The sequence below is a fragment of the Gossypium raimondii genome, chromosome 5 (genome assembly GCF_025698545.1).
Source record: "Gossypium raimondii isolate GPD5lz chromosome 5, ASM2569854v1, whole genome shotgun sequence".
Classification (NCBI taxonomy): domain Eukaryota; kingdom Viridiplantae; phylum Streptophyta; class Magnoliopsida; order Malvales; family Malvaceae; genus Gossypium; species Gossypium raimondii.
Window position 1 is genome coordinate 14,592,997 of NC_068569.1, and position 25,532 is coordinate 14,618,528.

At 38.1% G+C, this 25,532-nt stretch overlaps 5 protein-coding genes across 5 annotated transcripts; 4 read left to right on the forward strand and 1 right to left on the reverse strand.

Annotated features, from left to right (window-relative positions):
• The first annotated feature begins 1,816 nt into the window (after positions 1-1,816).
• On the forward strand, positions 1,817-2,716 carry LOC105766822 (uncharacterized). The gene has a single exon (XM_012586386.1). The coding sequence runs from the start codon at positions 1,817-1,819 to the stop codon at positions 2,714-2,716; it is 900 nt and encodes a 299-aa protein (XP_012441840.1).
• A 4,610-nt stretch (positions 2,717-7,326) lies between these two features.
• On the forward strand, positions 7,327-11,608 carry LOC105768826 (protein ALTERED PHOSPHATE STARVATION RESPONSE 1). Its single transcript, XM_012589031.2, has 5 exons — positions 7,327-8,502; positions 8,585-8,757; positions 9,443-9,666; positions 10,298-11,077; positions 11,253-11,608. Exons 1-4 carry the CDS (start codon positions 7,569-7,571, stop codon positions 11,046-11,048), a joined length of 2,082 nt encoding a protein of 693 aa, XP_012444485.1. The 5' UTR covers positions 7,327-7,568; the 3' UTR covers positions 11,049-11,077; positions 11,253-11,608.
• Positions 11,609-12,500: 892 nt separating this feature from the next.
• On the forward strand, positions 12,501-16,820 carry LOC105768827 (serine/threonine-protein kinase BSK1). Its single transcript, XM_012589032.2, has 9 exons — positions 12,501-13,163; positions 13,265-13,400; positions 13,743-13,876; positions 13,980-14,085; positions 14,679-14,764; positions 15,229-15,417; positions 15,584-15,748; positions 15,831-15,944; positions 16,298-16,820. The coding sequence occupies exons 1-9, from the start codon at positions 12,795-12,797 to the stop codon at positions 16,550-16,552; spliced, it is 1,554 nt and encodes a 517-aa protein (XP_012444486.1). The 5' UTR covers positions 12,501-12,794; the 3' UTR covers positions 16,553-16,820.
• Positions 16,821-16,884: 64 nt separating this feature from the next.
• Positions 16,885-20,023, reverse strand: LOC105768825 (ATP-dependent zinc metalloprotease FTSH, chloroplastic-like). Its single transcript, XM_052631068.1, is given in 7 exon segments — positions 16,885-17,274; positions 17,276-17,374; positions 17,489-17,660; positions 17,858-18,041; positions 18,124-18,153; positions 18,156-18,369; positions 18,670-20,023. Coding segments are annotated over 7 exon segments (2,154 nt in total). The 5' UTR covers positions 20,002-20,023; the 3' UTR covers positions 16,885-17,151.
• Positions 20,024-20,856: 833 nt separating this feature from the next.
• Positions 20,857-23,599, forward strand: LOC105768824 (lysine-specific histone demethylase 1 homolog 1). Its single transcript, XM_012589028.2, has one exon. It carries the CDS (start codon positions 21,036-21,038, stop codon positions 23,370-23,372), a length of 2,337 nt encoding a protein of 778 aa, XP_012444482.1. The 5' UTR covers positions 20,857-21,035; the 3' UTR covers positions 23,373-23,599.
• The last annotated feature ends 1,933 nt before the right edge of the window (positions 23,600-25,532 follow it).

Consider the following 25,532-nt stretch of genomic DNA (forward strand, 5'->3'; position numbering starts at 1 on the left):
AGCTTCTGCTGTATTTATTGATAAAAATAGACATGAAATGACATTGCGACGGACGCAATATTCAGTCATCTGCCTCGTTTCATAAAAATAAATTGGTTAATTTTTCTTTTCTTCAAAAATGAAGGTTTACCTTTTACCGGTCTAAATCCAAATACAGCATGCAAACATGGCTTTCAAAAACGCTAGAAAATATACAGACGAATGCCGATGTTTAACGGTATTATTATTTAAGAGTCGCTGTAGTGTGATAATCAATCATGTTGTAGAGCATCCATAGTCAATAAACTTTGCAACATCCAAGACCTCTTGTGGCAGTAGAACAGAGATACAGCCACAGAGCATGTCCGGCATAATCTCGTGAATGGCGGTATGGCCAATTAAAATAGAGAAATAATTTTCCCCGCATTATTGGTTTTGATAAGAAAGCGTATTATTGGTAGAAGATATGCAATTATGCATTTCATCCGTGAATAAAGGGTAATCGGACGATTAATCTGCTGAGAAGTTGAGAACCTAAAAAAAAAAAAAAGATTTGTTCGTTAGTGTTTATAATAATTAATATTATTGGAAGATTCTTAAGCCTCCATCATCCATATAATCTGCTTGTACCGCGTGAAACATTGATAGCTTAGCGCTGCATAATCTTCTTCGTTTTCCAGCGATTACAACCCTCACGCGTTTCCAAGGGCAGATTTGCATCTCTGATTGGAGATGCAAGTAGAGGGGCGTGGTCCTGTTATATTTAATGGTGACAGCTAAAGCCCTTCTAACTTTGTTTTTTTGTATAATTTAGTTAGTTGGGAACAGGGGAACTGAGAGCAGCTCTGGCATATGCCTAGGGATGGCTTAGCCCTCATGCCCTGTCCGTACCTTTTAATCCTTTATTTTATTTTTTTCATCAGTGAGAAATTCAGCTTTAATTTCATTTAGTAGTGATGTAATTCCTGGCCTACTTTAATTAAATTTCCAAGTAACTATGATAAAATTCAAGAGTTAAGTTCATTTTAATGATGGCTGTTTTGCATAAAACACTTGAAGAAGAAACAACTAAGCTTCATCTTCTTGCATTATATCAGGCTAAATGAGCTTGTTGGGTTGATTGGAGGAAGAATTGGGTAGTAGGTGAAGTTTTATAACAGTACTAATGTATGGCTTCATGATTTAGAGCCACTATGAGACAATGAGCTGGCTAGCTATATAATGAAGACCAGGAACTTTGAATAACAAACAAGCCTCTCCTGTCGTATCAGTCATTGGATTGACAGGAGATTGGTTTTGGGTCAAACCACCGAATTTTAAAGAAATTAAGTTATTACAAGTTTGAGTTTTGTTGTTGTTTATGAGAGAAATTATTAGGGTTTTAAGTAATTTCAAATTTTTTTCATATTAAAATTTAAATGATTTTAGGTTTTTAAGATGAAATTTGAGTTAAATTAAATACAGGGATGATAAAATGATTTAGATTTGATAAATTATTTTAGGAACTTACCGTATTGAGTATTGAGCAGAGTTGCCAGAGTGTCAAAACCACGTGGTATCTTGTCTCAACTCAGCTATAATCGCCCTGGTTTGCAACTCAAAACCCACATGATATGACTGATTATTTACTTTAGCGGCTCTAATCGAACAATAACAGCTAATATAATTATTCGCGGATCCAGTGCCCTCGGCCCCGATTCTCACCCTGCCCCTCGTGCGTGCGCCTTAGTTGTCCTCCCTTTATATACTACTTATCCATCTCCATTTTTTTCTCAATTTCTCTTATCAAAAGCACACAACTCGGAGGGGACCCAATTAAAACAGCAAATCCAAAAAAATGGTAGGCGTTTTCAGGCGCTCCCTCTCTTTTCCAAACAAAACCCTTACCCGTCCACCTAAACCACAATTTTCTCACCACATCAGGTCCATCTCTCTCCCATGCAGATCACATCCCTTGATTACTCGAATCAAAGATGAAATCACCGACCTCAAAACCTGGTCCCGCAGTCCCGAGAAGCCAACCTCAGCTTGGCTTTGTGACGGTTTGCGCCGTCTAAAGGACCTTCAAGATTCCCTCCACGACATTCTTCAGCTCCCCCAGACCCAGCAGTTGTTAAGCCATAAGCGTGAATGGGTCGAGAAGCTCCTCGAAGATTTTCTCCGTTTCGTCGATGTTTACGGCATCTTCCAAACCTCTTTTCTCTCCCTCAAAGAAGAGCAACTCGCGGCGCGGGTGGCTCTAAGGAGAAAAGACGACTCCAGGATTGCCGTGTACCTGAAAGGTCGCAAGAAGATGGCTAAAGAGATAGCAAAACTCGTATCGTCTATCCGATACATTGGGCGATACTCATTTCCTGCATCGGCTTTCGTTTCCATTTTAGACACGGAGCTGACCGGTGTTATTAGCGACATTATCGAAGTGACCGTTTCAGTATCGGTGGCGCTTTTCAACGGGATTTCCATGGCCTTTACTTCAAGCAAATCGTCATGGATTAGGTTGGCGTTGACCAAGAAATCCAACAAGGTTAAGATAGAGGGAAGCATCAAAGAATTTGAAGAAATGGGTGAAGCCAACGTGTGGAGCCTGAGAAGGAAGGGAGACGAGGAAGTGAGGATGGTTTTGGAGAGAATGCAAGACTTGGAAAGGTGCATTGCTGGTATCGAAAGTGGAAGCGACAAAGCCTTTAGGAGTCTGATAAACACTAGGGTTTCGCTGCTCAATACTCTCACCATGTAGCCGTAGGAAGGAAATTTGAAAAAGTTATTTCACGTAATTATCGTCTCACAAACAAAATAGCGACGTAATTTACCCTTTTTATTTCTGTGAACTCTCTCTCTTTATTTTTATCTATTCTTGTGTTCTTTTCCCTCGTAGAAAGAAGTGAAAAATTAGTGTCCGAAAGTGCATGCAAGTCGAGAGGTTTTCAATGGTGTATAGTCGTCATATTCTTTAACATTTTGGTCTTCAAAACATTAATTTGTTAGTATCATTTGTCAATTGGAAACAATATATACAATTTTGAGAGGCATTTAAAAAAAAAAAAAAAACCAAAGGTGTTATCTTTATAATCTGAGTTAGCTTCATTCATGGTTCTTAGATCTGCCCGACAATTGCTCTATATACCAATTTCGACGGCAGTGCAACTGTGGGGTATTTCACTTTAATTGTTTTGTTCATGGATCAGATCTAGAAAAATACGTGCCAATAAACTTGAAATAATTATTAACTGATTAAATTTTAAAGTGTAACACTTTTACATTTTCTTTGAATTTAACCTTTATTTTTTAAAATTAAATTAAATTATTAATATTTAAAAAATAGTCAATTTGCTTTTCATTAACAAAATACTGACCAAAACATTAATTTTTAAAAATATACCGATATGTTAGACCACATGCACTTCATATTGAGATGACACTATTTATTTTATATTACCACGTTAACAAGTAATTTAAAACTTAAAAATATTCAAAATTTTAAAACTATAAAAGTTCAAAATAACTAGCATATGTATAAAATTTAACATTTTAGACGTATTTCGTAAAAAAAAACACCAGTTAGACTCTTATTCAAAAAATAGATTATCAAATTAGACTTTATTTAAAAAGTTAAAGTCGAATTTAACTTAAAAAAAGAACCAAGGAACAAAACATGTAAGCCTTAAGAGCTAAATTTAATATTATGTAAAATTTTAAAATATATAATTTTTTTAACAAATGTATTAAATATAAATCATCCTGTTGGGATGGAATAGCATTAATTCCCCATAAATTAATTTCCTTTTTATATTTAAATAAATGGCCAAAAGCATCAAAAGCTATATTAATTACCCTCTTGTGTTGCTCATTAGCTTAATAAGAAACAAAAAGCTTTTTCCGTTGCACGTTGCCGGCAGTGGAAACATATATACTACGTGACAACTACAGCTCTTATATGCCTTAACGGCAATTAAAAGAATACAAAGAAAAGCAACCAATCGACAAGAGAAAAGCTGAATATTATGAAAATAAAATAGGTAGGGCAAGGAATTAAAGAAAACAGCACATGGTTTTGTCAGATAATGTTGAATTTGATCAGGTGGTTTTATTTCAAGGAAAACGAAAGAAAAGAGTTGTCGTGCCAATCATTCCTTCATCGTTAGTCTTGCTGAAGAAAATGTTACATCGTAAAGGAAATTATAAGTGATGAGTAGTGCAAATAGTTGGGACTGCTTCAATTCCCTTCAACTTGCGATCAGAAATTATGGATTCTGCACCGGCAATGACAGATGATTGTTTGTGGAGAGAGGTTAGCATTCCCGGTAAAAGGGAAGCATCAAGATAGCCAAGACCTAATCGGGTGGTCCCTTTAGTTAGTTGGTCTCAATTATATATATATATATGTTGATCTCGTAGATAATGCAAGAAAATGTGAAATTATTTGATCAAAAAAAGAAAATGTTATCTCATTCATCTATTCTATCCTTTTGAATAATTGGGAATTTTGATTTGTCTTGTGTTCTATGGCCATAATTAAATGATGTTTTAAGGGAACCCATCATTTCATGTTTTCCAGGAATAAAGTTGTAATATTTATCATTCAAGGGTTGAAAAATACAGTAATTTCCTATGAAGTCCTTTGAATTTTTCTTTTGGTTTAAAATCTTTTAATGTTCTCAAACTAAATTAAAAGTTGATTCTCATAAACTTTTCTCACATTATCCTTTGCATCCATAAGATTTAAAATAAAGCCTTATTTAAGGTTTATTAAATCAGTAAAGGTGATATTGGTTCCGTCGATTTTTGGATTTTTAGATTTATTTTAAAAAATAAATTTTATTTAATGGTTTTCAATATCATTTGACTAAAATTTTAAGCTATTTTAAAAAATCTAAATAAAAAATTTAATTATTTTCATAATTTTAGATATAAAATGTTTATTTTATATCATAAAAATAAAATAAAATATATATTAAATAAAAATCAGTAATTGAATCTAGATCCTTGTTTTGATTTTTTTTTAAATGCAATTGTTAGATATTAAAGTAGAATAAAATATATTTTAAATGCAATTGAATCTAGTCCCAAGGCTAGGATCAGGGATTGGCCCTATTAGACTAGAAATAGGCAATAGTGACAAGGAAGGACCGTAGTTGAACCTATATAAACTTCACTTGGTGATCAACGGTGGACCTTTCCCACCCAAATAAACCAAGCTTTGGGCTACATATCTATCCTTTTGCCGAGCAGGTAGGCCTCTTAACTTATTTTAAGCATCTTTTTTCAAAAGCTTTTCACTCTCACAACACCCAATTTCCTTTAATGGGATTTAAAGCCCTTTTGTGGCATAAATGATTTCTAAGTTGAATCGAAATAAAGTGAAAATAATTGAAGCGCTTTAATTCTTTTTAGACCATATAGGGTATAAAGACGGAAAATGGATTAAAAATTGGGGGTGGGGTGGAAAGGACCGCTACATAATGCACCTACCATCGTACAGAGTAGGACAGGCAGCTCCCATGCACAGTGACATTGCCCTTATTTCCATTTTCCAAGCTTAAAAAACTTCATGGATTGGCATATTTCCACTTGAGCATTTCATTTGTTGCCATGATTACAATGTCTACTTTTGTAAATAATTTCCCAAACGAGACGAACTATGATACCAACGGGAATGGTGGCCAATGACCCCTTACAGCAGTACAAGAAATTAACATGGTGGTTCAAGTTAGGGGTGTGTTAAAAAGATGTCTTGTTGATTAGTTAATATTTTATTTTAAATCTTCCATTAAAGTAAACTCAAAAAACAGAAAGCATGAAAAGGCTAAAACATCTTTGTTATATATTATGAGGGACAAAAGCACTTTCCCTTCCCCTGATTCGTGCACTTAGGTTTCGAAAATGAGTGGCACCTGCAATTGTTGCTGAGTAAATAATATTCAAAGTAGCGCAAGGATTTGGGTAGAGGTAGAAGTAGCCCTACAGCTACAGACATGTGATGGCATGCAATGACACATCAAATATATATTTTATAAGGGCACTAATAAAAGGTAGGCTTTCATAGGAATTGGGATCATGTAAAAAGCTTGGGATGAAAATGAGGGCCATGCCTTCTCCTCATCCACACATTTCCCCACCTTAAGAACAAAAGAAAGACCAGATAATAAGACAAAGATTTTGTTGAGTTGGAATTCCTCCACACTATCCATTGGAGTTCAAAGATGTAAGTTCCATATTGATGTAAGGATTATTGGATTAAGTCCATGGAAAGATATTGTTTGTTTTACAAGTTTGAAAACAGGCATTCCTTAGCAAAAGGTTGCTGACAATGACTTTTGCTTTATAAGATCTTGTAATTGTGCAATGTGCAGAGGTATATTCACTTTTGGTTCAACCAATGATAAAAGTAGATATAGCAAAATTGTGTTTAGTAAGTAAAGCAAAATAAGTTTGGCAAGATTTGATGCGTAGCAATGAAAAACAAGAAAAAGTTAAGGTGACGCCAAGATTCGCCCTGCTAATTCAAACAAGTAGCATGGGTTTAGGATTGAAGAAATTTCCCAAACATAATTAGCAAAAGGAGGAGATTTTGAGCACATGAAACAACAAAAGAATCGGTAGTAGTTGTATTAACCCAAAGATGATCAATAACAATCCAAACAATATTACCTATCACAGCCTCATAATTGCCCATAAACTTTTCATTAAAATTAAACATTATTCATCCCTGGCTTTTAGAGTAGATGAACTTAGGCCTTAGCAAGCAAGATTTTCCCCAAAATTTTGTCTAAAAATGGCACCTAACTTTGGGGTAGGAATTAAAAGAGTAAAGCTGCTATAAAAGTAGCATAGAGTGTGGAATGCCATGTTATCTTAAGAAAAACGGTATCAAATTTATCACGAAATGTCATATTATTTAAGGAAAAATGGTATCAAAATTATCGCTTGATCCATGTTTGATTTATGGTCTATGTTTGAAGTTTGCAATTGATCTTCGTAAAGTCGTTTCTAAAGTATGAACTTGCATTATTTTTTAAAAAATATAATGTATGTCACCATTGCATCTAATATTTATTCGTTTTTAACATTAAGCCCAGAAATGCATTTTTCTTATTCCATAAAAATAAGAATATATTATATAGGCAATTCTTTTATCTATATATAGGCAAAGTTTTAAAATATATATATACTGCTATAGTAGTAGTATATGATAAGAAGAAGAAAAGAGAAGAGAAGTGTAAAAATGCAAAAATTAAAAGGAGGAGGACCACCAGGGCAAGAATAGGAAAATATCAAAGAGACGTTATGCGTATCCCGCCACTCTTTCCCATTTGTATAAATGCCACTCCACTACTTACCACTCTTTACTCTATTTTGTTTTCTTCTTTCGAATTTCACCCCTTCTTTTGCTTCCTATTAAATGCGCCACAAAATTAAAGCTAATTTGGTAACGGCACCCTCACCCTCCATTAATCCTCCTTTTCAATTCTGTTTTCCAAGAGCCGTTGCCGTTACTTAAAACATAGTCTTTATTAGGGAAAATAAAATTCAGAACCCTTCAAAATATTGCCTTAGTTGATGATTTTCAGCGTTCTTTTGCGTTTTTTTTCATGGGCTGCGTAACTTCAAAACTCGACCAGCTGCCGGCGGTCACTTTGTGCGGCGACCGCTGCAATTTCCTCCAGGACGCTCTCCTGCAAAGCTACGCCTTCGCCGATGCACACGTGGCGTACATGCAGTCGCTCACGACTCTCGGGCCCGCTCTCCACCGTTTCTTCGATCAATGTCTTAAATCTTCGTCCGGCGATGAACCAGTCGTATCTGACGAGAAACCGCCGAAGCGACGTTCGCCGCTGTCCTCGCCCGGTCATTCTTTTTCGAGTTCAAACTCAGATTCGCACATTCAATTCGATACTGATTTGGAAGACGAAGAGACGGGCGAAGATTTTAGTAAATATATTAACGAAATCCATCTAAATTATCTTAATCAGGGGATCCTAACATCGTATCCTTTGCCTAATCATGATTACCATTCTAATACGAATCAAAGCAGAGAAATCAGTGGCTCAGGCTGGAAAACACCTCCACCTCCGGCTCCGAGGAGTGTGGCTTGGGATTACTTGAACTTTTTTGATGAAATTTACGAGAGATACGAGTTGCCTTGTTTTTCGAGCAAAGAAGTGAAGGACAAAGGAGGAGTTCATGAACATCTTGAAGCACAAGCAGTAAAGCAAGTTCATGGTGATGAGAAATCTAGTGCAAATTTTACTAAAGAAAAAAGAGAAAATCCGAGGGGAATAGCTGTTCCAGTTAAGAACGGTGATGCAGAGAATGGGAAGAAAGCAGATTCATCGCATATTGACAAGATTCAAAAGAAGGCTGACATAAATGAACCCAAAAATCGAAGCGGTAAACAAAGTGCTTCTGAGGTAATCAAAGAATTGCAGGTCCTATTTGAGAAAGTTTCGGAGTCCGGAAATGGAGTTTTAAATATGCTTGACACTGGAAAATTTCGCTATCATCACAAAAAATCTGTTTATCAAGGTATAGTTTTAAACATTCCCTTAGCTGACCATAGGTTTGAAATTTCGATTACATTTTTTTATGGTTTCCGCAATTCTTTCAGGCACTACGAAGGTATTTCATATGATTACTACAAATTCATGGGAAACAGAGCCCTTACTGTCAGAAGGTAAGTTTAGTTCTATGGATAATGATGAGATTGTGAGTTCACAGAACCTGTCTTCTACTCTGAGGAAACTGTGTATGTGGGAAAAGAAGCTCTATGATGAAGTCAAGGTATGGTTCAAGAATCAATATGCTTTTAGATTTTACTTTACTTTTTCACCTTTTTCTTTTAGTTCATGTTTTTGTGTCGAAGAGATGAATGACTCTGTAAATTTTGAAATACTTTATCAGAGTTTAGTTTCTTTGAAAACTTTAACCGTAGTTTTTTAGGCAGCATTAAAATGTTTTATGGCTTATATATTTCTCAAATGATTACAAGCATGGTTAGATGAGAGTGATATCTAAACCGCTCTCTTGTCATGTAATCTATGAAATTGATATGTTTTCAACCAAATCAGGTGTTATATATTTGGACAAGAACATGTCTATTGGAAAAAAACCATAGCCATATGTTTGAATTGTTTGAGATCAACTCAGTAAGGGGATTGTGGAAATTTTAGAACTCAAGGGTACGAACATCACTTACTTTGATTTAATAGATATGGTTCCTCGAAGTACAATGTTTCACAATGATTTAAGCAGCGCCTGTAGGATGGTCAAGAATATAAATTTAAAGCATTATCTTTTTGTCATGCAGTTCTTTTCAACCCAGTTTTGGAATTCTTCACTAAAATTTAGGCTGGATAGAAACATGATATTGCGATGTGCATGTAGGATTATTGTTCAATATATTTAAATTTTCTTGACCATGTTATGAATTTAAAGATGGTGAGCCTTGTGTACTTATTTTTTGAAGGCTGAGGAAAAGCTGCGCATGATTCATTCAAAGAAGCGTAGCCAGATGAGGATTTTGGATCAGAGGGGTGCTGATGCTCACCGAGTTGACTCTACACAAACTTCAATTAGGGCCTTATCTACTAAAATGAGAGTTGCAGTTCAAGTTATTGACAACATAGCAATTACTATAAATAAGGTGATGGATGAAGAGTTGTGGCCACAGATCAATGAACTAATTCACAGGTAAATTGTAGCTCTAGTGAAATTAATCTGTGTCACATTGTGCAACTCTCAAGAACATAACAAGAAGACTTAAAGAGTACATCAGTACTCAACTTGTCAATACACTAAATTTATATAGGAAAGAGAAAATAACTAGGTTTGGATTGAGTTGAATTTACTAGGAGACTTTTGCAACTAGCCATATTTTCTCCAGTTATACTTTTAACTGATTCATTTATCATAATAATTGTATTCTAAACTAATAAAATGATTTGAGCTCTCGGTAGTTCCTAAGTACGTGCTAGATTTAGATATTCTCTGTAGAGACTGCAGATTCTGGTTAGTATCTCAGGAATAACCGTGCAATCAATTGTAACCAAAAGAAAATAGACTGTAGAGTTTGAAGAGAAGCCTTAGATTATCTGGAGTTTCACATGGTCCTCAGTTACTGTTGATAGTCAGGATTAGGGAATTCAATCTCTGAGGGAACTAAACTGGGATGGGTGAAAATCAAGCACATTATGGTGATTAGACGATTCTCGCTATTTCATTCATTTTCTTTTCCTTTTTCATTTCTAAAGTGACAATGATTTGCACGATTTTCTGAAGTTGGTTGATAAAATGTGGCTGATTGCAATTTACTTGTTTTTAGATTGTTTGGAATGTGGAAGGTAATGCTAGATTGCCATAGCTGTCAGTGCCAAAAGGTTATGGAAGCCAAATGTTTGGATGTCATTACGCTGAATGAAAACCTTAATGACGCTCATCTTGAAGTGGCAATGAAACTAAAGCTTGAACTTCAAAACTTCGTTCTTAGCTTATCTAGTTGGATTGAAGCCCAGAGAGGCTATGTCAAAGCTTTGAATGGTTGGTTACATAGATGTCTCCTATATGAACCCGAGGACATAGCAGCAGATGGTGTTTCATCTCTCTCTTCCGGTGGATCCGGAGTACCCCCAGTGTTTGTGATTCTTAACCAGTGGTCTGAAGTCATGGATAGACTTTTGGAGAAAGAAGTAGTTGAAGCAGTGAATACGTTTTTCATTAGCATCAACCAAGTTCTGGAACAGCAGCATAATTCAACTCTGCGGCAAAGGATTATTGCTGATAAGGACATGGAAAGGAAAGTAAAACTCTTGGAAAAAGAGGAGCAAAAGATGCAGAAAATGGTGCAAGCTCGAGTGAAAAAGATGACGGAGTGGGCAAGGGAAGAAAGTGCCGTTCTTGAACCAAGAGATACCAGTACCACGGATGGCAGTAACATTAGGGAGGCTGCTAGTTTACAGCATGGGTTAAAGCAGATTTTCATGGCAATGGAAAAGCTTGCTATCCATTTCAGGCAAGCTTATGGGGAGCTCCACCAATGCACTGAAAAGTGCAAGGCCACTCAAGATAACCCCTAATGTCCTTATCAATCCAATTCCATGGTTAGGTACAGGGACGGCTTCTATTTTACTTAGCTCTACAGCTTTAATTATTATTAGTTGAAAGAAGTATTCATTTCATTTGTGGTTTTGCTAGGGGGGATATTTATCCAATAAACCCCCATATGATAACATCTCATATGTCTAATTAAGAATGGTTTGTTTGAAACCTGTTTTGCACAGTTGAGTTCTGATTGTTGGCTGATTGATTGCCTTCCCATTGCTGAAAGTCAACAAACTGGATTGTAAAGTCATGGTCAGTAGGCATCCTCCCCTCATTTTGTCTTTGTCGTTTTGGTTAAGGTACTGAAATTTTGGGTTGAGCGTGCAAGATTTGATAGGAAAAAAAAAGGGGCATCCTTATCGTTACAAGCTTCAAGTTTATCCGTTAAATGAAAGCTGCTGAAAAAAGCTTTTAAGTGTGTATGTAGGTATATATTAGGGTGTTACTTCCTTGTATTCTTCTTAATTGTCTTTTGTAGTGATTTTTTACCTAATTATTTTTTCTCAGTATTTTATTGATTTGTTGATCTTTACTGGATTTGAGGCCTCACATATAAATATTTGTTTAAATAAGCCGAAGCCTGTTCAGTATTTAGATGAGTAGATGATGGACTGTCGTGTGGTTGTTGGTAGTTGGTACAGTTAATCGGAGTCAAAATTCCACTCATAGCACCGAAAAAATTTCCATTATGTCCGGAACTCGTAAGGTTTCAACAAGTTTTCAGACCACTGAATTGAATTATATATTATATAACAATTTATTATATAAATAATTCCTCAGTTGGGTAGCCCTGGCTATAATTGGAGAGCTTTGAGAGGGAAAGGAAAAAGCTTGAGAATTGGGGGGCAGGCGTTTCGAATCCACGCACGCGGTTTGTGATTATGCATCTACTAATTGGAATCGGAAAAATCCTAATTCAAATTAAAATTAGTGTTAAATTAGTCTTCTATGGTTTTTTTTTATTCGACCTTGTTTATTTTTTTTAAACTTAAGAAATAGGCTGTGATTTTCAAATAGGCGATTTTAGTCTTTATATGTGTCTAGCTGAATTTACTTTCACATTCACTCTTTAAAAATGGCCTATTTTTTTAAATTTAAAAAAATCCTAAAAACTAAATAAAAAATCGGTAATTTAGCATAAAATAGTTTTAAAAATATTTGGAAAGTATTTTTTTATTATAAACGTGACATAATCGAAAGTCGTGGTTAGTGAAAGTGAAAGTAGCCATTAAGTTTAAACATGGATTTTTGATGGAACAACGTAAAGGGAGATGTGGGATGATTTAGCATTGTCGATAGATTTAGGATTAAAAGAAATATATAATTAGAATTTTAAAAAAGAGACGTTAAGGACAAAAAGACACCTCCCCACCCCTTCAAGCACGTAAAAAGGACCATTCGAATAGTAGTAGTAGAAAAAACAAAACACGGAGAGAGGGACAAAGGTGTTTTATTTTTCAGTGCAGAAAGGGGCAGTAGCAACTAAGAAAGAAAGGAAATAAGAAAGCTGCGGCAGCTTCTCTGTATTTAGATCTCTGTTTTAACTCAGCTCACACCCTCCTTTTCCTTCATATCTCCCAAAAACCCTGAGCTTCCACTTCTTCTCTCCCCCCTCTTCATTATATTTCTTAAAGAACAAAGAAGAAGAAGGAGAAGAAGAGGAATCCTTATGGTTCTTTATTAATCGTTCGAGTCAACTCCGCTCTCACCCACCCCGAGTTATGGGCTGCTGCGAGTCTTCCTTTCTTAGAGGACACGACTCAGACCACAAAATCAATCACAACGGCAACAACAACAACAACAACAGCAGCAGCCGTCTACCTCAGGCAAGTAACGGTCCTGCTCAACCCTCCTACGGAACAGATTCACTTGGCGCTGCCGCCGGTGGCGTCCCTTATTTCTCGGAGTTCTCTCTAGCTGAGCTTAAGGCTGCCACCAACAACTTTAGCTCCGATTTCATCGTTTCCGAAAGTGGCGAAAAGGCTCCCAATGTGGTCTACAAAGGCCGCCTCCAAAACGATACTAATCGCCGTTGGATCGCCATAAAAAAGTTCGCCAAATTAGCCTGGCCCAATCCCAAACAATTCGCCGTACGTTCCCCCTGCCCCCTTCTTTTTCACCAACTCATTGAATTATTTCTAATTGTAGGGATTCATTTCTTCATTTTTTTTTTCTGGGTCTTTCCTTAAAGGATGAAGCTTGGGGTGTTGGAAAGCTGAGACATAAGAGATTGGCGAATTTGATTGGCTATTGCTGTGACGGTGACGAGAGATTGCTTGTTGCTGAATACATGCCAAATGATACCCTCGCAAAGCATTTATTTCACTGTATGTTCCAACTGTAGTTACCATTTTTTTTCCTGAAAAAGAAGAGAACAAATTAAAGTTTATTCAATTTAAGTGCCCATCATTCCTCTTCTGATCTGTTGTGTTGGGTGTTTATTGATTGTTTTCATTAAATTTGTTTCCACCTAATTAAATCTCAATCAGTTAGATCCTGCATAATATTATCGTAACTCCTTTTTTTTTTTCAAGTAAAGCAAACGACGTCATATTTTTGGCCATATATTATTGTCCAATGTAGACATAATTCTTGGTGTACTCTTTCCTCTTTTTGATGCTTTCATTTTTTGGCTTGGGGATAATTTCAGTTATTTAATTGTTTGACAGGGGAGAACCAGACTATCGAGTGGGCCATGCGGTTGCGAGTTGCTTTATTTATAGCTGAAGCATTAGATTATTGTAGCAGTGAAGGTCGTCCATTGTACCATGATTTGAATGCATATAGGGTTCTCTTTGATGAGGTGTTGCAACAAATATCTTTGTTTTTTTCTTCTTTTTTTAGGTATGCGTATTTTTATGATCTTTAATAGAGTGAATCAGTAATCTTGATATTGGTTTTGGCAGAATGGTGATCCTCGACTTTCGTGTTTTGGCTTGATGAAGAACAGTAGGGATGGAAAAAGCTATAGTACCAATCTTGCATATACGCCTCCTGAGTATCTAAGAAATGGTAACTGCTTTAACTCTTTTGTTATTATTTATTTTCTCTGCTCTCACTGTAAAAAATGAAAACATTCTTCCATTGCATTGTATAAGTCTAAACTTTAGTCGTTTAGTCAATGTTTTAAAATGTTTAGATTTGTGTTATCATTCATTACAGAAATAGACTTTCTGCAAATACCTGTTGTAATTGAGTGATCTCTGTCATAATTCTTGCTATCACTTCCTTTTTAGCAAATATGGGGGATTGGTGGGGAGTGTGTGATGCTGGAGTTGTTAGACCACTAATGGACCTCCTCTTCTTTTACTTTACTAAGCTAGCTTTGACACTACTGGTTAATAGCAAGCTTGAAGGACAGTAAAAGTTCTCTCCATCTCCAATATATATAGATAATCATATTGCATTGAGCATCTGTAATTCTTAGCTGTGAAATTAGTAGAATTTTTGAAAGAGAAAGTGAACCAAGTCTCTCATAAAAATTGAATATTTAAAGTCTGAAGTTTCTAGTACTGATAATTTCACCATGATTAGTTGTCTGGGAGTCATTCCTGGTTCGAATGATTGATTCTGATTTGATCGACTAACGAATGTTTGTGTTGTAGGAAGGGTCACTCCTGAAAGTGTAATATTCAGCTTTGGAACCGTCCTTTTGGATCTTCTCAGTGGAAAGCACATTCCCCCAAGTCATGTAAGTAATTGTCCTTTTAGTATTCCTTCTTAGCTTGGAGAGATACAATGGACATGCATAATGAAGTGATTCCATCATCACAGCTGCATACTGTTGTGGTGGCTAAACCTAGGGCGGAATAGCCAAGAGAAAAATTGAATAGTCATCTAGAACATGGTTCTTATTTGAAAGTGTTGGATGTTTGGGTCCGAACGAATTTTGGTTCTCATGGATGGTAAGATTAAAGCTATAGGCACATTTGGCTTTGTTTTGAGATAATACATCATTCAACTCTTGGATCTAATGTCTTTCACCTGATTTGTATATGAAGATTCTTCAGGAAAAATAAGGGTGAAAATATCAGTTCTGTTGCCTCTTGATTTTTTCCCGTCGTTACTTGTACCTCCTTATTGATCCAAAGTTGTAATTTTAGGAGTATACTTTATTAAATTTTAATTTTTCATATTTTGTTTGTATGCATGCAGGCCCTTGATATGATTCGGGGAAAAAACATTCTTCTTTTGATGGATTCTCATCTAGAGGGAAACTTTTCAACTGAAGAGGCAACAGTGGTCTTTGATCTTGCCTCACGATGTTTGCAATATGAACCAAGGGAGCGGCCAAATACGAAAGATCTTGTGGCTACACTTGCCCCACTGCAAAATAAATCTGATGTGAGCTGTCTTTCATACTCTTTTCACCCTTTCTCTAAAGTGCCTCATTTTCCTTTTTGGGATGTGCCCATGCAAGGAAATCTTGTTTGCATTTGCAGTTATGTTCTTATGAAAGAGAGAATTTGGATTTTGCCAGACTCTGAAGATCTTGAGTCTTCATTTGCAGGTTCCATCTTATGTGATGTTGGGAATTCCCAAACATGAGGAAGGGCCTCCTACTCCTCAGCACCCTCTGTCTCCAATGGGTGATGCCTGTTTGAGGATGGATCTGACTGCTATCCATCAAATTTTGGTAATGACACATTACAAAGATGATGAAGGAACAAATGAGGTAATTGGGTTGTGAAATATTGATTTGTGGATGCCTATCTATCATGTGGTGCTAAATCCCATTTGATATGGACTGGTTTCAGCTATCCTTTCAAGAGTGGACCCAACAAATGAGAGATATGTTGGAGGCAAGAAAGCGTGGAGATGTAGCATTTCGTGACAAAGATTTTAAAACTGCTATAGAGTGTTATTCTCAGGTACACATTCCATCTCGCGCTTGGAATGAATAGATGAAATTTATGCACAGCAATTATATGGTCCCAAAAGAACTTTAGACCTTACCGATCTAATTCATTAACTTAATATTGATTCTGGTATCGTATCAGTTGTACCCTGTATATTTTGGCTCAATAGATGAATGAGGGTTTTGATACTGAGCCAAGCAATGAAATATAGTAAGCAAATTGGAAATTTTGAGACCCTTATTGCTTCTTATGCTTCATGGATAAGCTATATGGATAGCATTCTGCATATAGATAATTAACCGATGGAGTAAACAAGCGTTTTTATGCAATAATGGCTGGTTAACTTGATCCCATTTTGTTTGCAGTTCATAGATGTTGGAACCATGGTTTCTCCAACTGTGTATGCACGGAGAAGTCTATGTCATCTTCTGTGTGATCAACCAGATGCTGCACTCCGAGATGCAATGCAAGCACAATGTGTCTACCCAGACTGGTCGACAGCATTTTATATGCAGGCTGTTGCCCTTGCCAAGCTAGACATGCACAAGGATGCTGCTGATATGTTGAATGAAGCTGCTGCTCTAGAAGAGAAAAAACAACGGGGTGGGAAAGGATCTTGAGAGTTCAAGTTTGTGGCTCTGTAATATTCTTTTGTAAGGGTGCTGAGATCAACTATTATGGTGGTGGTTGGAACCAAACATGTGAGATTCGTGTATAGTGGAGAGTTGGAATTGTGGTTTTCGTCCAAATATGGCATGTTCTATTTATCCACGGAGGGAGGTAGGGGAGGCAATTGTTTTTGGCACTGGAACTTTTATTAGGCACCGATATCACCTCTTCTTTTTTTCCTTTGCTGTTATCTTAATGAAATAATTGATTTTGCTTGCTCATGAAGTCTCATTTTCATCCCATAGAAATGTTGCCTAGAAAAACAAATTAAAAACAAGCGAACTGAAGTGCAAATTAACCCTCTCAAGGGTGCAATTATTCCATTCTGATTCCTGTCAAGGGTCATTGTTATTAATATGAACCCTGTCATTGTCTGTTACTTTCATATTGTTCACTAAATTCAATAATAGATACATTGTGTGTAACTACTGCAGCCAGCCTCATCGATTTTGTTTAATTACAGAAGAAAAAGGTATGGGATTTGAATTGATACTAGTACTAGCACAAAAGACTCAATAGAGACTTAAGCCAAAAATGTGCAATCTTTAATCTAAGAAACATATAGCTCAGCTTTTCCATCAATGAAGAGGCTCATAAACTCTTCTCCATCAACAGTTTCCTTCACCATTAGAAGTTGAGCAAGCTTGTGGAGAATGTCAATGTGGGTTGTGATTTATCTGCTTTGCCCTTGAATACGCTGTCTCTACGAGATCCCTTACCTCAGCATCCACCACGTCAGCAGTTGCCATTGAGTAGTCTTTTTGAGAAGACATCTACAATGGGATTTTGCAAGTCAGATTATGTATTAAGAAAAGAAAAAGAAGCAGCGATAACAGGAGGTTGTTCCAGGTATCAGAACAATATTGCTAGTACTAAAAGAGCATCACCTGTTGTCCTAAGAAAGGATTTCCACCAGGTCCACCAATGGCAACTCGTCCAATCTTTTTGCTGAACCCAAATCTTTCAACCATATGCCTTGCCACTCGTGAGACTTGCATAAAGTCATTTGATGCTCCTGTTGTCACATTTTCCTCACCGAAAATTACCTCTTCCGCAATCCTGCGCAAGTAACGAGACCAAAGTTCCTTGAATAAGGTTTGGTGGCAGACATTAAAACTAAAATTCTTGTCCTTATTTTCAAATGAATTTTATCTGATGATCCTTTCTAATCCAGCAGCTAACAAGGATTAAGATGGTTGGGCATACTCCTCGCACCAATTGTTCATGAGTACTAAGATAAAACTTGAGAAACTAACCTTCCACTGAGTGCAACTGCCATCTGGTTCTCTAGGTAACTTCGGCTGTAGAGACCAGATTCAAGCCTCTCCTCACTTGGAGCAAAAAAGGTAAGGCCACCAGCTTGACCACGAGGAATGATAGAAATCTTTGCCACAGGATCATATTCAGGAATGAGTGCACCAACTAAAGCATGGCCAGCCTCTGTGAATTTGAGTGCATACAAAAAGTCAAATACCTAGGATCAGACTATAGACAAGGCAAAACCCAGGGAGCAAATGCATACCATGATAGGCAACCAATTTCTTCTTCTCACGGAGACCACAACATTTTTCTTCTCTGGTCCAGCAATGATCCTCTCTAGGGCATCTGTTATTCCATCTTTGCTTATTTCCTTGAGGTCACGCCTGGCTGCAAGAATGGCCGCTTCATTCATCAGGTTCTGCAAATCAGCTCCAGTGAAACCCGGGGTTCTCCTTGCAATCTTTTCAAAATCCACGTCCTTTGCAAGTGCCTTTCCTCTAGAATGCACCTACAAAAAGAGTCAACAAAAGGATCTAAGGTGAGCAACTCGACAAAGAAGTCAAGGACAACAGCTTGATGTTGGATAGATTCAATGCATTTGCAAGATACTGACAAATATTTACTATAAAATTCTAATGCATGATAACATAGGTTTTGAATGATGAGCAATTCATGGAGACTCTTGCAAAATTAGAAGTGGGACTCCATTAAGATAAACAGAATAGCGCATTCATTCACTCAAATTGGCTATGCCAACTACATATCTACACTGAAAATATGGAAGCAAATGAGTTTCTAAAGGACTCACCTGAAGAATCTTCACTCTCCCAGCAACATCAGGCCTATCAACTGTAACCTGTCGGTCAAACCTACCGGGCCTCAATAAAGCCGCATCAAGAACATCGGGCCTGTTAGTTGCTGCCAAAACAATGACACCGGAATTCCCCGAAAATCCATCCATCTCAGTCAGCAACTGATTGATTGTCTGCTCTCTTTCATCATTTCCTCCTCCAAGCCCAGCTCCTCTCTGTCTCCCAACAGCATCGATCTCATCAATGAATACAATGCAAGGCGCTTTGGATTTTGCCTTTTCGAACAAATCCCTTACCCTCGACGCGCCTACTCCAACGAACAACTCCACAAACTCCGAAGCTGCGCATGAGAAAAAGGGCACCCCGGCTTCCCCTGCCACGGATCTCGCCAATGGAGTTTTTCCGGTACCAGGAGGGCCAACTAATAAACAACCTTTCGGTATTTTAGCTCCTAAAGCCGTGTACTTGTCTGGGTTCTTCAAGAAATCGACAACTTCTTGGAGTTCCAACTTTGCCTGGTCAGCTCCAGCTACGTCAGCAAAGGTAACTCCAGTCTCTGGCACTTCTTGGAACTTGGATTTGGAGCGTCCAAAATCCATGGGTCCGCCGAGCCCACCGGGGCCACCTGGCCCACCTTGAGCCCGACGGAAGAGAAAGAACAATCCGGCAAATGCAAGGAAAGGGAAAAGCAAATTCCCAATAAAGTTGAAAAGCCCATTACCAGATTCACCCTCGGACACCGAAATATCGACACCATTCATGGCTAAAATGTCGATGAGATCGGGGTCATTGGGGACAATCACAGAGGCTCGACGACCATCAACGGCGGAGAGTTGGAGGACGGAACCGTCTTTGCTGAACCTGACTCTCTCCACTTTCCCCTTCTTGACTGCGTTCAAGAACTCAATGTACCTCCATTGGCTGCCTTCGGGAAGGTCAGAGGATTGAGATTGAGGCTTGGGAGCAATTAAGAGCAGGTCTTGAGAGAAGTGTGACTGGTTCGAAGGGCTTGGATTGGTTGGCTGGGCTTCGATCACAGGCGGTGGAGTGGGCGGAGAGTTATCCACCGCTAGTGCTTGCGGGGTCACGGAAGAGAAGAATAAGGCAGCTAAAGTGGCATGAGATCGGAGGGCTCTAAAGGTATGGTTTGAGTTGGGTTTGTTGTTGAGGATGGACCGAGTTACTTGCAACTTTCTTGTAGTTTTTGGAGTTGGAGGAGAGAGTGGGAGTTGGGTTCCGAAAAAGTTCGATGAAAGCAATGAGTTAGCCATTGATGCCTTTGGGCAAGGGTGGAGAACTGAGTCTGAACCGTGAGTTATATGTACCATAGTTGCCGAGGTTGTTGGTTCATTGGGGTTTTGATTTTGATATTGCAGGCTTTGCGCCACGTGTTCATCCTATTATCCACCAAATATATCTTTTAGCCCCCGTGTGTCATGGGTTGCGCATGGGAGCACACAATCACAAATTTGTGCAATCCATCGTATTTGAGAGAGGTTATTTGACCCAACCAAACTGGCCCGTTACCTAGAGAGATTAAAAGCCCATCTCAAGAGCCTAATAAATATAGAAAGTGATCCAAGAAGATATGATTATGTAATCTTAGAGTTCTAATTGTATACAACTTTTAATTGTAGCCATTGATGTACTTTGATTTACACCGTTGATTTTAGGGAGGCTCAACTATAAATAGAGGCATCTCTGCTCATTGTAATTTATTCAGTTGTAAATAAGAATTTTGAGGGTATTCACTCAAACTTTTCTCTCAAGTGTTCTTTCTTTTCTGTGGCTTTTGTTCATCTTTCAAAGTTCGTTATTATTTCGTTCTTCTGCTGTTCTTCGTGGGTGCCTTGAGGGAATTCTATTGAATCCTTTATCGTTGCGAGATTAGGCTGACTTAGGTGTTTTTACTGTTAAATCCTTTATCATTGCAAGTTAGGCTGACTTAGACGCTTTTAAGCAAAGAAACTGCCTAAGATCATACGGATCGCGTGGAAAAACTCTAAGTCCATGACATGTGTATGCTTCATTTTGGAGCTCATAAAACCAATTCAAATCATAGGGAGAAATTAAGACTTCGTGCTAAACGAAGAACCACTGAATTAAAGTACTCCAGCACCCAAAACAGTTCTAATTCTATGGGCTTTACGAAAATAGCCCAATTAATAAATCATTTCTGGTCCAAAATGAGTAATGAAATTTACGTGTTCCTGGGCTTAACAAATCAATTAAGTTGGCCCAATGTCACCTCATTTCATGGGCAGAAAATAAACGCACAATTAAAAACAAAATCCTTTATTTTTGGATTTCACAATTTCACCGTAATCTCGTGATAAACCCAATAACTTGAAAAACCCCGAATATGGAGCCTCCCCAAGATACCTCCGAGAACCCTAACGATGTCCTTTCCGACGATGACTCTTCACCGGAAAACACCAATCCCGACGATCAAGAAATCCCCAGTACGACACTCGACCCACCTATTTCCGATACCCAAGATGAATCCTCCGATCCCGTCCCCGACGAGCAACCCCAAAACACTAATTCGAACCCCGCGGAGCCTGGTCCACCTGCACGCAAGCGCCGCCGCAGAAAGCGTTTCTTTACTGAACTTATCGCCAATCCATCCTTCTCCAAGAACCGTCGCCCTAGAATATCGGGCCTAGCTAGAGAAATGGACACCGAAGCTTTAATCGCGATTTCTGTTGGTTTCCCTGTTGATTCTCTTACCGAAGAAGAAATCGAAGCCAACGTGGTGTCCAGAATCGGAGGCCAAGAGCAAGCCAACTACATCGTTGTAAGAAATCACATTCTGGCTCGCTGGAGATCCAATGTATCCGTCTGGCTGACGCGCGAGCACGCCCTCGAATCAATCCGAGCTGAGCACAAGAACCTAGTGAACGCAGCATACAATTTCCTTCTCGAACACGGTTACATTAATTTCGGTTTAGCCCCGGCTGTTAAAGAAGCGAAATTGAAGTCTTTTGATGGTGTAGAAAGAGCCAATGTGGTGATTGTGGGTGCGGGTCTTTCCGGTTTGGTCGCGGCGAGGCAATTAGTTTCCATGGGGTTTAAAGTTGTCATCTTGGAAGGTAGGACGCGCCCTGGAGGGCGCGTGAAGACAAGGAAGATGAAAGGTGATGGGGTGGTGGCTGCAGCGGATCTTGGTGGGAGTGTTCTCACGGGAATAAATGGAAATCCACTTGGGGTTCTTGCAAGGCAAATGGGATTACCGCTTCATAAGGTGCGAGATATTTGTCCTTTGTATTTGCCAGATGGAAAGGCCGTAGATGCTGATGTTGATTCTAGGATAGAAGTTTCATTTAATAAGCTATTGGATAGGGTTTGTAAGCTTAGGCATTCTATGATTGAGGAAGTTAAATCAGTTGATGTTCCATTAGGGACAGCATTAGAAGCCTTTAGGAGTGTTTACAAGGTTGCTGAGGATTCACAGGAGAGCATGTTGTTGAATTGGCATCTTGCTAATCTTGAATATGCTAATGCTTCCTTGATGGCTAATTTGTCTATGGCCTATTGGGATCAAGATGATCCATATGAGATGGGCGGCGATCATTGTTTCATACCTGGTGGCAATGAGAGGTTTGTTCGAGCACTTGCGGAGGACCTTCCCATTTTCTATGGGAGGACTGTGCAGAGTATCAGGTATGGTATTGATGGTGTTAGGGTTTACGCCGGTGGGCAGGAGTTTTGTGGGGATATGGCTCTTTGCACTGTTCCATTAGGAGTTCTCAAGAAGGGATTGATAGAATTTGTTCCTGAGCTTCCGCAAAGAAAGAAGGATGCCATTCAGAGACTGGGATTTGGGTTGCTGAATAAGGTTGCTATGTTGTTTCCATACAATTTTTGGGGCGGAGAGATTGATACTTTTGGCCACCTGACAGAAGACCCAAGTATGAGAGGCGAGTTCTTTTTGTTTTATAGCTATTCTTCTGTGTCAGGTGGTCCACTCCTTGTTGCTCTAGTTGCCGGAGATGCAGCAATCAAGTTTGAACTGATGTCTCCTGTTGAGTCTGTGAAAAGGGTTTTAAACATATTGCGAGGCATTTTTCATCCAAAAGGGATTGTTGTTCCAGATCCTGTCCAGGCTGTTTGTACCCGGTGGGGAAAGGATCGCTTCACGTATGGATCCTACTCTCATGTTGCTATTGGTTCATCCGGGGATGATTATGATATTCTAGCTGAGAGTGTTGGAGATGGGAGAGTCTTCTTTGCTGGTGAGGCAACTAATAAGCAGTATCCTGCCACAATGCATGGAGCCTTTTTAAGTGGCATGAGAGAGGCCGCTAACATGCTTAGAGTGGCCAGGAGGAGGTCATTGGTTCTATCTGACAAAGTTAATAACGACTTGGAGAAATGTGATACTTTGGATAAGTTGTTTGAGAACCCTGACCTGACATTCGGGAGCTTCTCAGCTTTGTTTGATCCCCATTCTAATGATGTTGGATCGCATGCATTAATAAGGGTCAAATTTCATGGGGATAAATTAACCTCGAGTCACTTGTGTCTTTATGGCTTGATAACGAAGAAGCAAGCCATTCAGTTAAGTGAAATGAATGGAGATGGGAACAGGATGAATTCGTTGTATCGTGACTTTGGGGTGAAGTTGGTTGGTGGTAAAGGGTTATCAAATGTTGCGGAGTTGCTGATATCACGCATCAAAGCAGCTAAACCAACCTAAATGCAAGCGACAAAGGCTAATACTAGGTTACCTCACCAGCAATTCAAGCAATACGAAGATGCTGTTGAGTGGTGGACATGTCTTGTTTTTTCCTTGGATTGATTGAAATAGTTGTGGACATTCATAGGAATATCGAAATGACTCATTTAATTGCCTTCTCACATCAATGTGCAGCTATTCTTGTTGTTGAATTATTTATTGAATGAAATTCTTGTTTGTTTCCAGTATTATGGGAAGAAAGTGGGACCCTATTGCCATTTAATCTTGTGTACCCTGTTGGGAAATCATTCAAATGTTGTGTGTGGCAGTGGCGCCATGCCACTCTAGGATCTGAATTTTGGAGAGAAAACAACATACCAGTTAAAATGTATCTTCAGGCAATTTAAGCATCACTAAGGACATATGACTTTTCAAACAATGCTGGGCCCAACGTCAGGAAAGCCCTGGATAACACTTAATACATGGTTTTAGAGTTGAATTTTGATAGTGGTGAAATTACTTAGTAATATTATAGAAGTGAGATGAGATATATGTTTGAATTCAATTGTAGTGGTGATGGTGAGGTAAAAGTTAAAAAAAAAAAATCATTAAGGACATAATATTAAAAAGAGTATATAAAACATCAAAAAAATGTAAATATATGAAGAAGGTATCAAAATTATGTATTAAATAATATATATATATATATGATCTAAAGATAATATATTTACATTAAAATTATATAAATTATATACATATAATTAAAAAAGAGAATTTATTTTTAAAAAAACCCGAAAAACAAGTTTAATTGGTTTTTTAACCAATTTCAATAGTTTCCAGATAGTTGGCTTAAAAGTCAATTTAACTTTTTATCGAGACTGGTATACTAATTCTCAGTCCAACTAATTCTATTCCATTCCAACAACCATACCACTGGAAGCCTCAAGCCCCAATAAAAAGTTAAGTTGTGATGAGGCACATTCTCCCACTTGAGAGCGTGCCAACCAGGCTTGTTGAGTAATGTTTTCTCGTATTGTATTAGGGGAAATATAGGGGTTATTTATACATGTTCCTACTGATGCTATTACAGCTCACAATAGGGCTCATTGTTTTGTCTCGGGCTTTGGGCTGATGGTACTAACATTCCCTGTCCCTGGTGTTGACATTCTCTGGGCATCCCTTGGCTTATTGGACGCGTGCCAACGGAGCACACGGTCCTTTCTGATCCTAGAGGATTGACTCCCCCGGCGGACCTCACACCTGCCAGTCACGAGCAAGGATCTTTTGCAGGGCTCGCGATCCCTTCTGCGAACATAGCTCGTGACCTTGCCCTACGAGGCTTACCCGAGCTCTCCTCTCGTGACCTCATTCCTACGAGGCTTACACGAGCTCCCCTTGCGGGCTTCTCGCATGAGCTATCTTTGCGAACATCTAACATTCCCGTGAGGTCATCAGCTGAATATGCCTATAGACGAACATTCTTCTTTCGGGTCAGAGATCTAGATCCTATTGGTCACTTGGGCTGACGGTTCCCAAATCCTAACAAGACTATAGTGAAATAAAAAACAAATTAAACTAAACATTTCAACGTATTAAAGAAAATACTAATCCAAAGAGAGTTTTAGTGATCCAAATTTATCCTTCTATTACAATTAAAAGATGATCTCAATGCTTTCACTTAAAATGGATTTATTTTTTACCAAAAAATTATAGCCAACATATCAAACAAAAACCTAGCATTGATGAGTAATCTCTTTTGGAAAATGAAATTTTACATACACAACACACAAACCTCCACCAATCATATTAAGACTCATATAGGAAGTTTATTGTATAACAACACATCCTTCAATTAATTGCAAGCACACATGTTAAACCTTATTTATGACATAAAAAATAAATATCTATTAAATAGATAGTTATACAATGAAGAGCTCACCAAAAAACTAAAAATAACTTCATCAAACCTCTCTATATGTAAACTCCATCAAAATATTTCTACCTATCAACAATCACCATATTACCTAAACCACTTCTCCAAAATTGTAGACATTGTGTGACCTACAGTCATTCCTCAAATTTAGTTTCAACAAGCAATGTAAACTGTAATTGTAACAGCCCGTTTTCAGTGAAATTGAAATAGTGGTTTCGAGACCCCAAATCTGAGGTTAGAAGAAAATT

Excerpts from the sequence above, each read along its gene's own strand:
- LOC105766822 (XM_012586386.1), top strand. The coding sequence starts at position 1,817 with ATGGTAGGCGTTTTCAGGCGCTCCCTCTCTTTTCCAAACAAAACCCTT.
- LOC105768826 (XM_012589031.2), top strand. The coding sequence starts at position 7,569 with ATGGGCTGCGTAACTTCAAAACTCGACCAGCTGCCGGCGGTCACTTTG. Across the intron at positions 8,503-8,584 it reads CAAAAAATCTGTTTATCAAG|GCACTACGAAGGTATTTCAT; the intron begins GTATAGTTTTAA and ends CAATTCTTTCAG. Across the intron at positions 9,667-10,297 it reads ATCAATGAACTAATTCACAG|ATTGTTTGGAATGTGGAAGG; the intron begins GTAAATTGTAGC and ends ACTTGTTTTTAG.
- LOC105768827 (XM_012589032.2), top strand. The coding sequence starts at position 12,795 with ATGGGCTGCTGCGAGTCTTCCTTTCTTAGAGGACACGACTCAGACCAC. Across the intron at positions 13,401-13,742 it reads CGCAAAGCATTTATTTCACT|GGGAGAACCAGACTATCGAG; the intron begins GTATGTTCCAAC and ends ATTGTTTGACAG. Across the intron at positions 14,086-14,678 it reads TCCTGAGTATCTAAGAAATG|GAAGGGTCACTCCTGAAAGT; the intron begins GTAACTGCTTTA and ends TTTGTGTTGTAG.
- LOC105768824 (XM_012589028.2), top strand. The coding sequence starts at position 21,036 with ATGGAGCCTCCCCAAGATACCTCCGAGAACCCTAACGATGTCCTTTCC.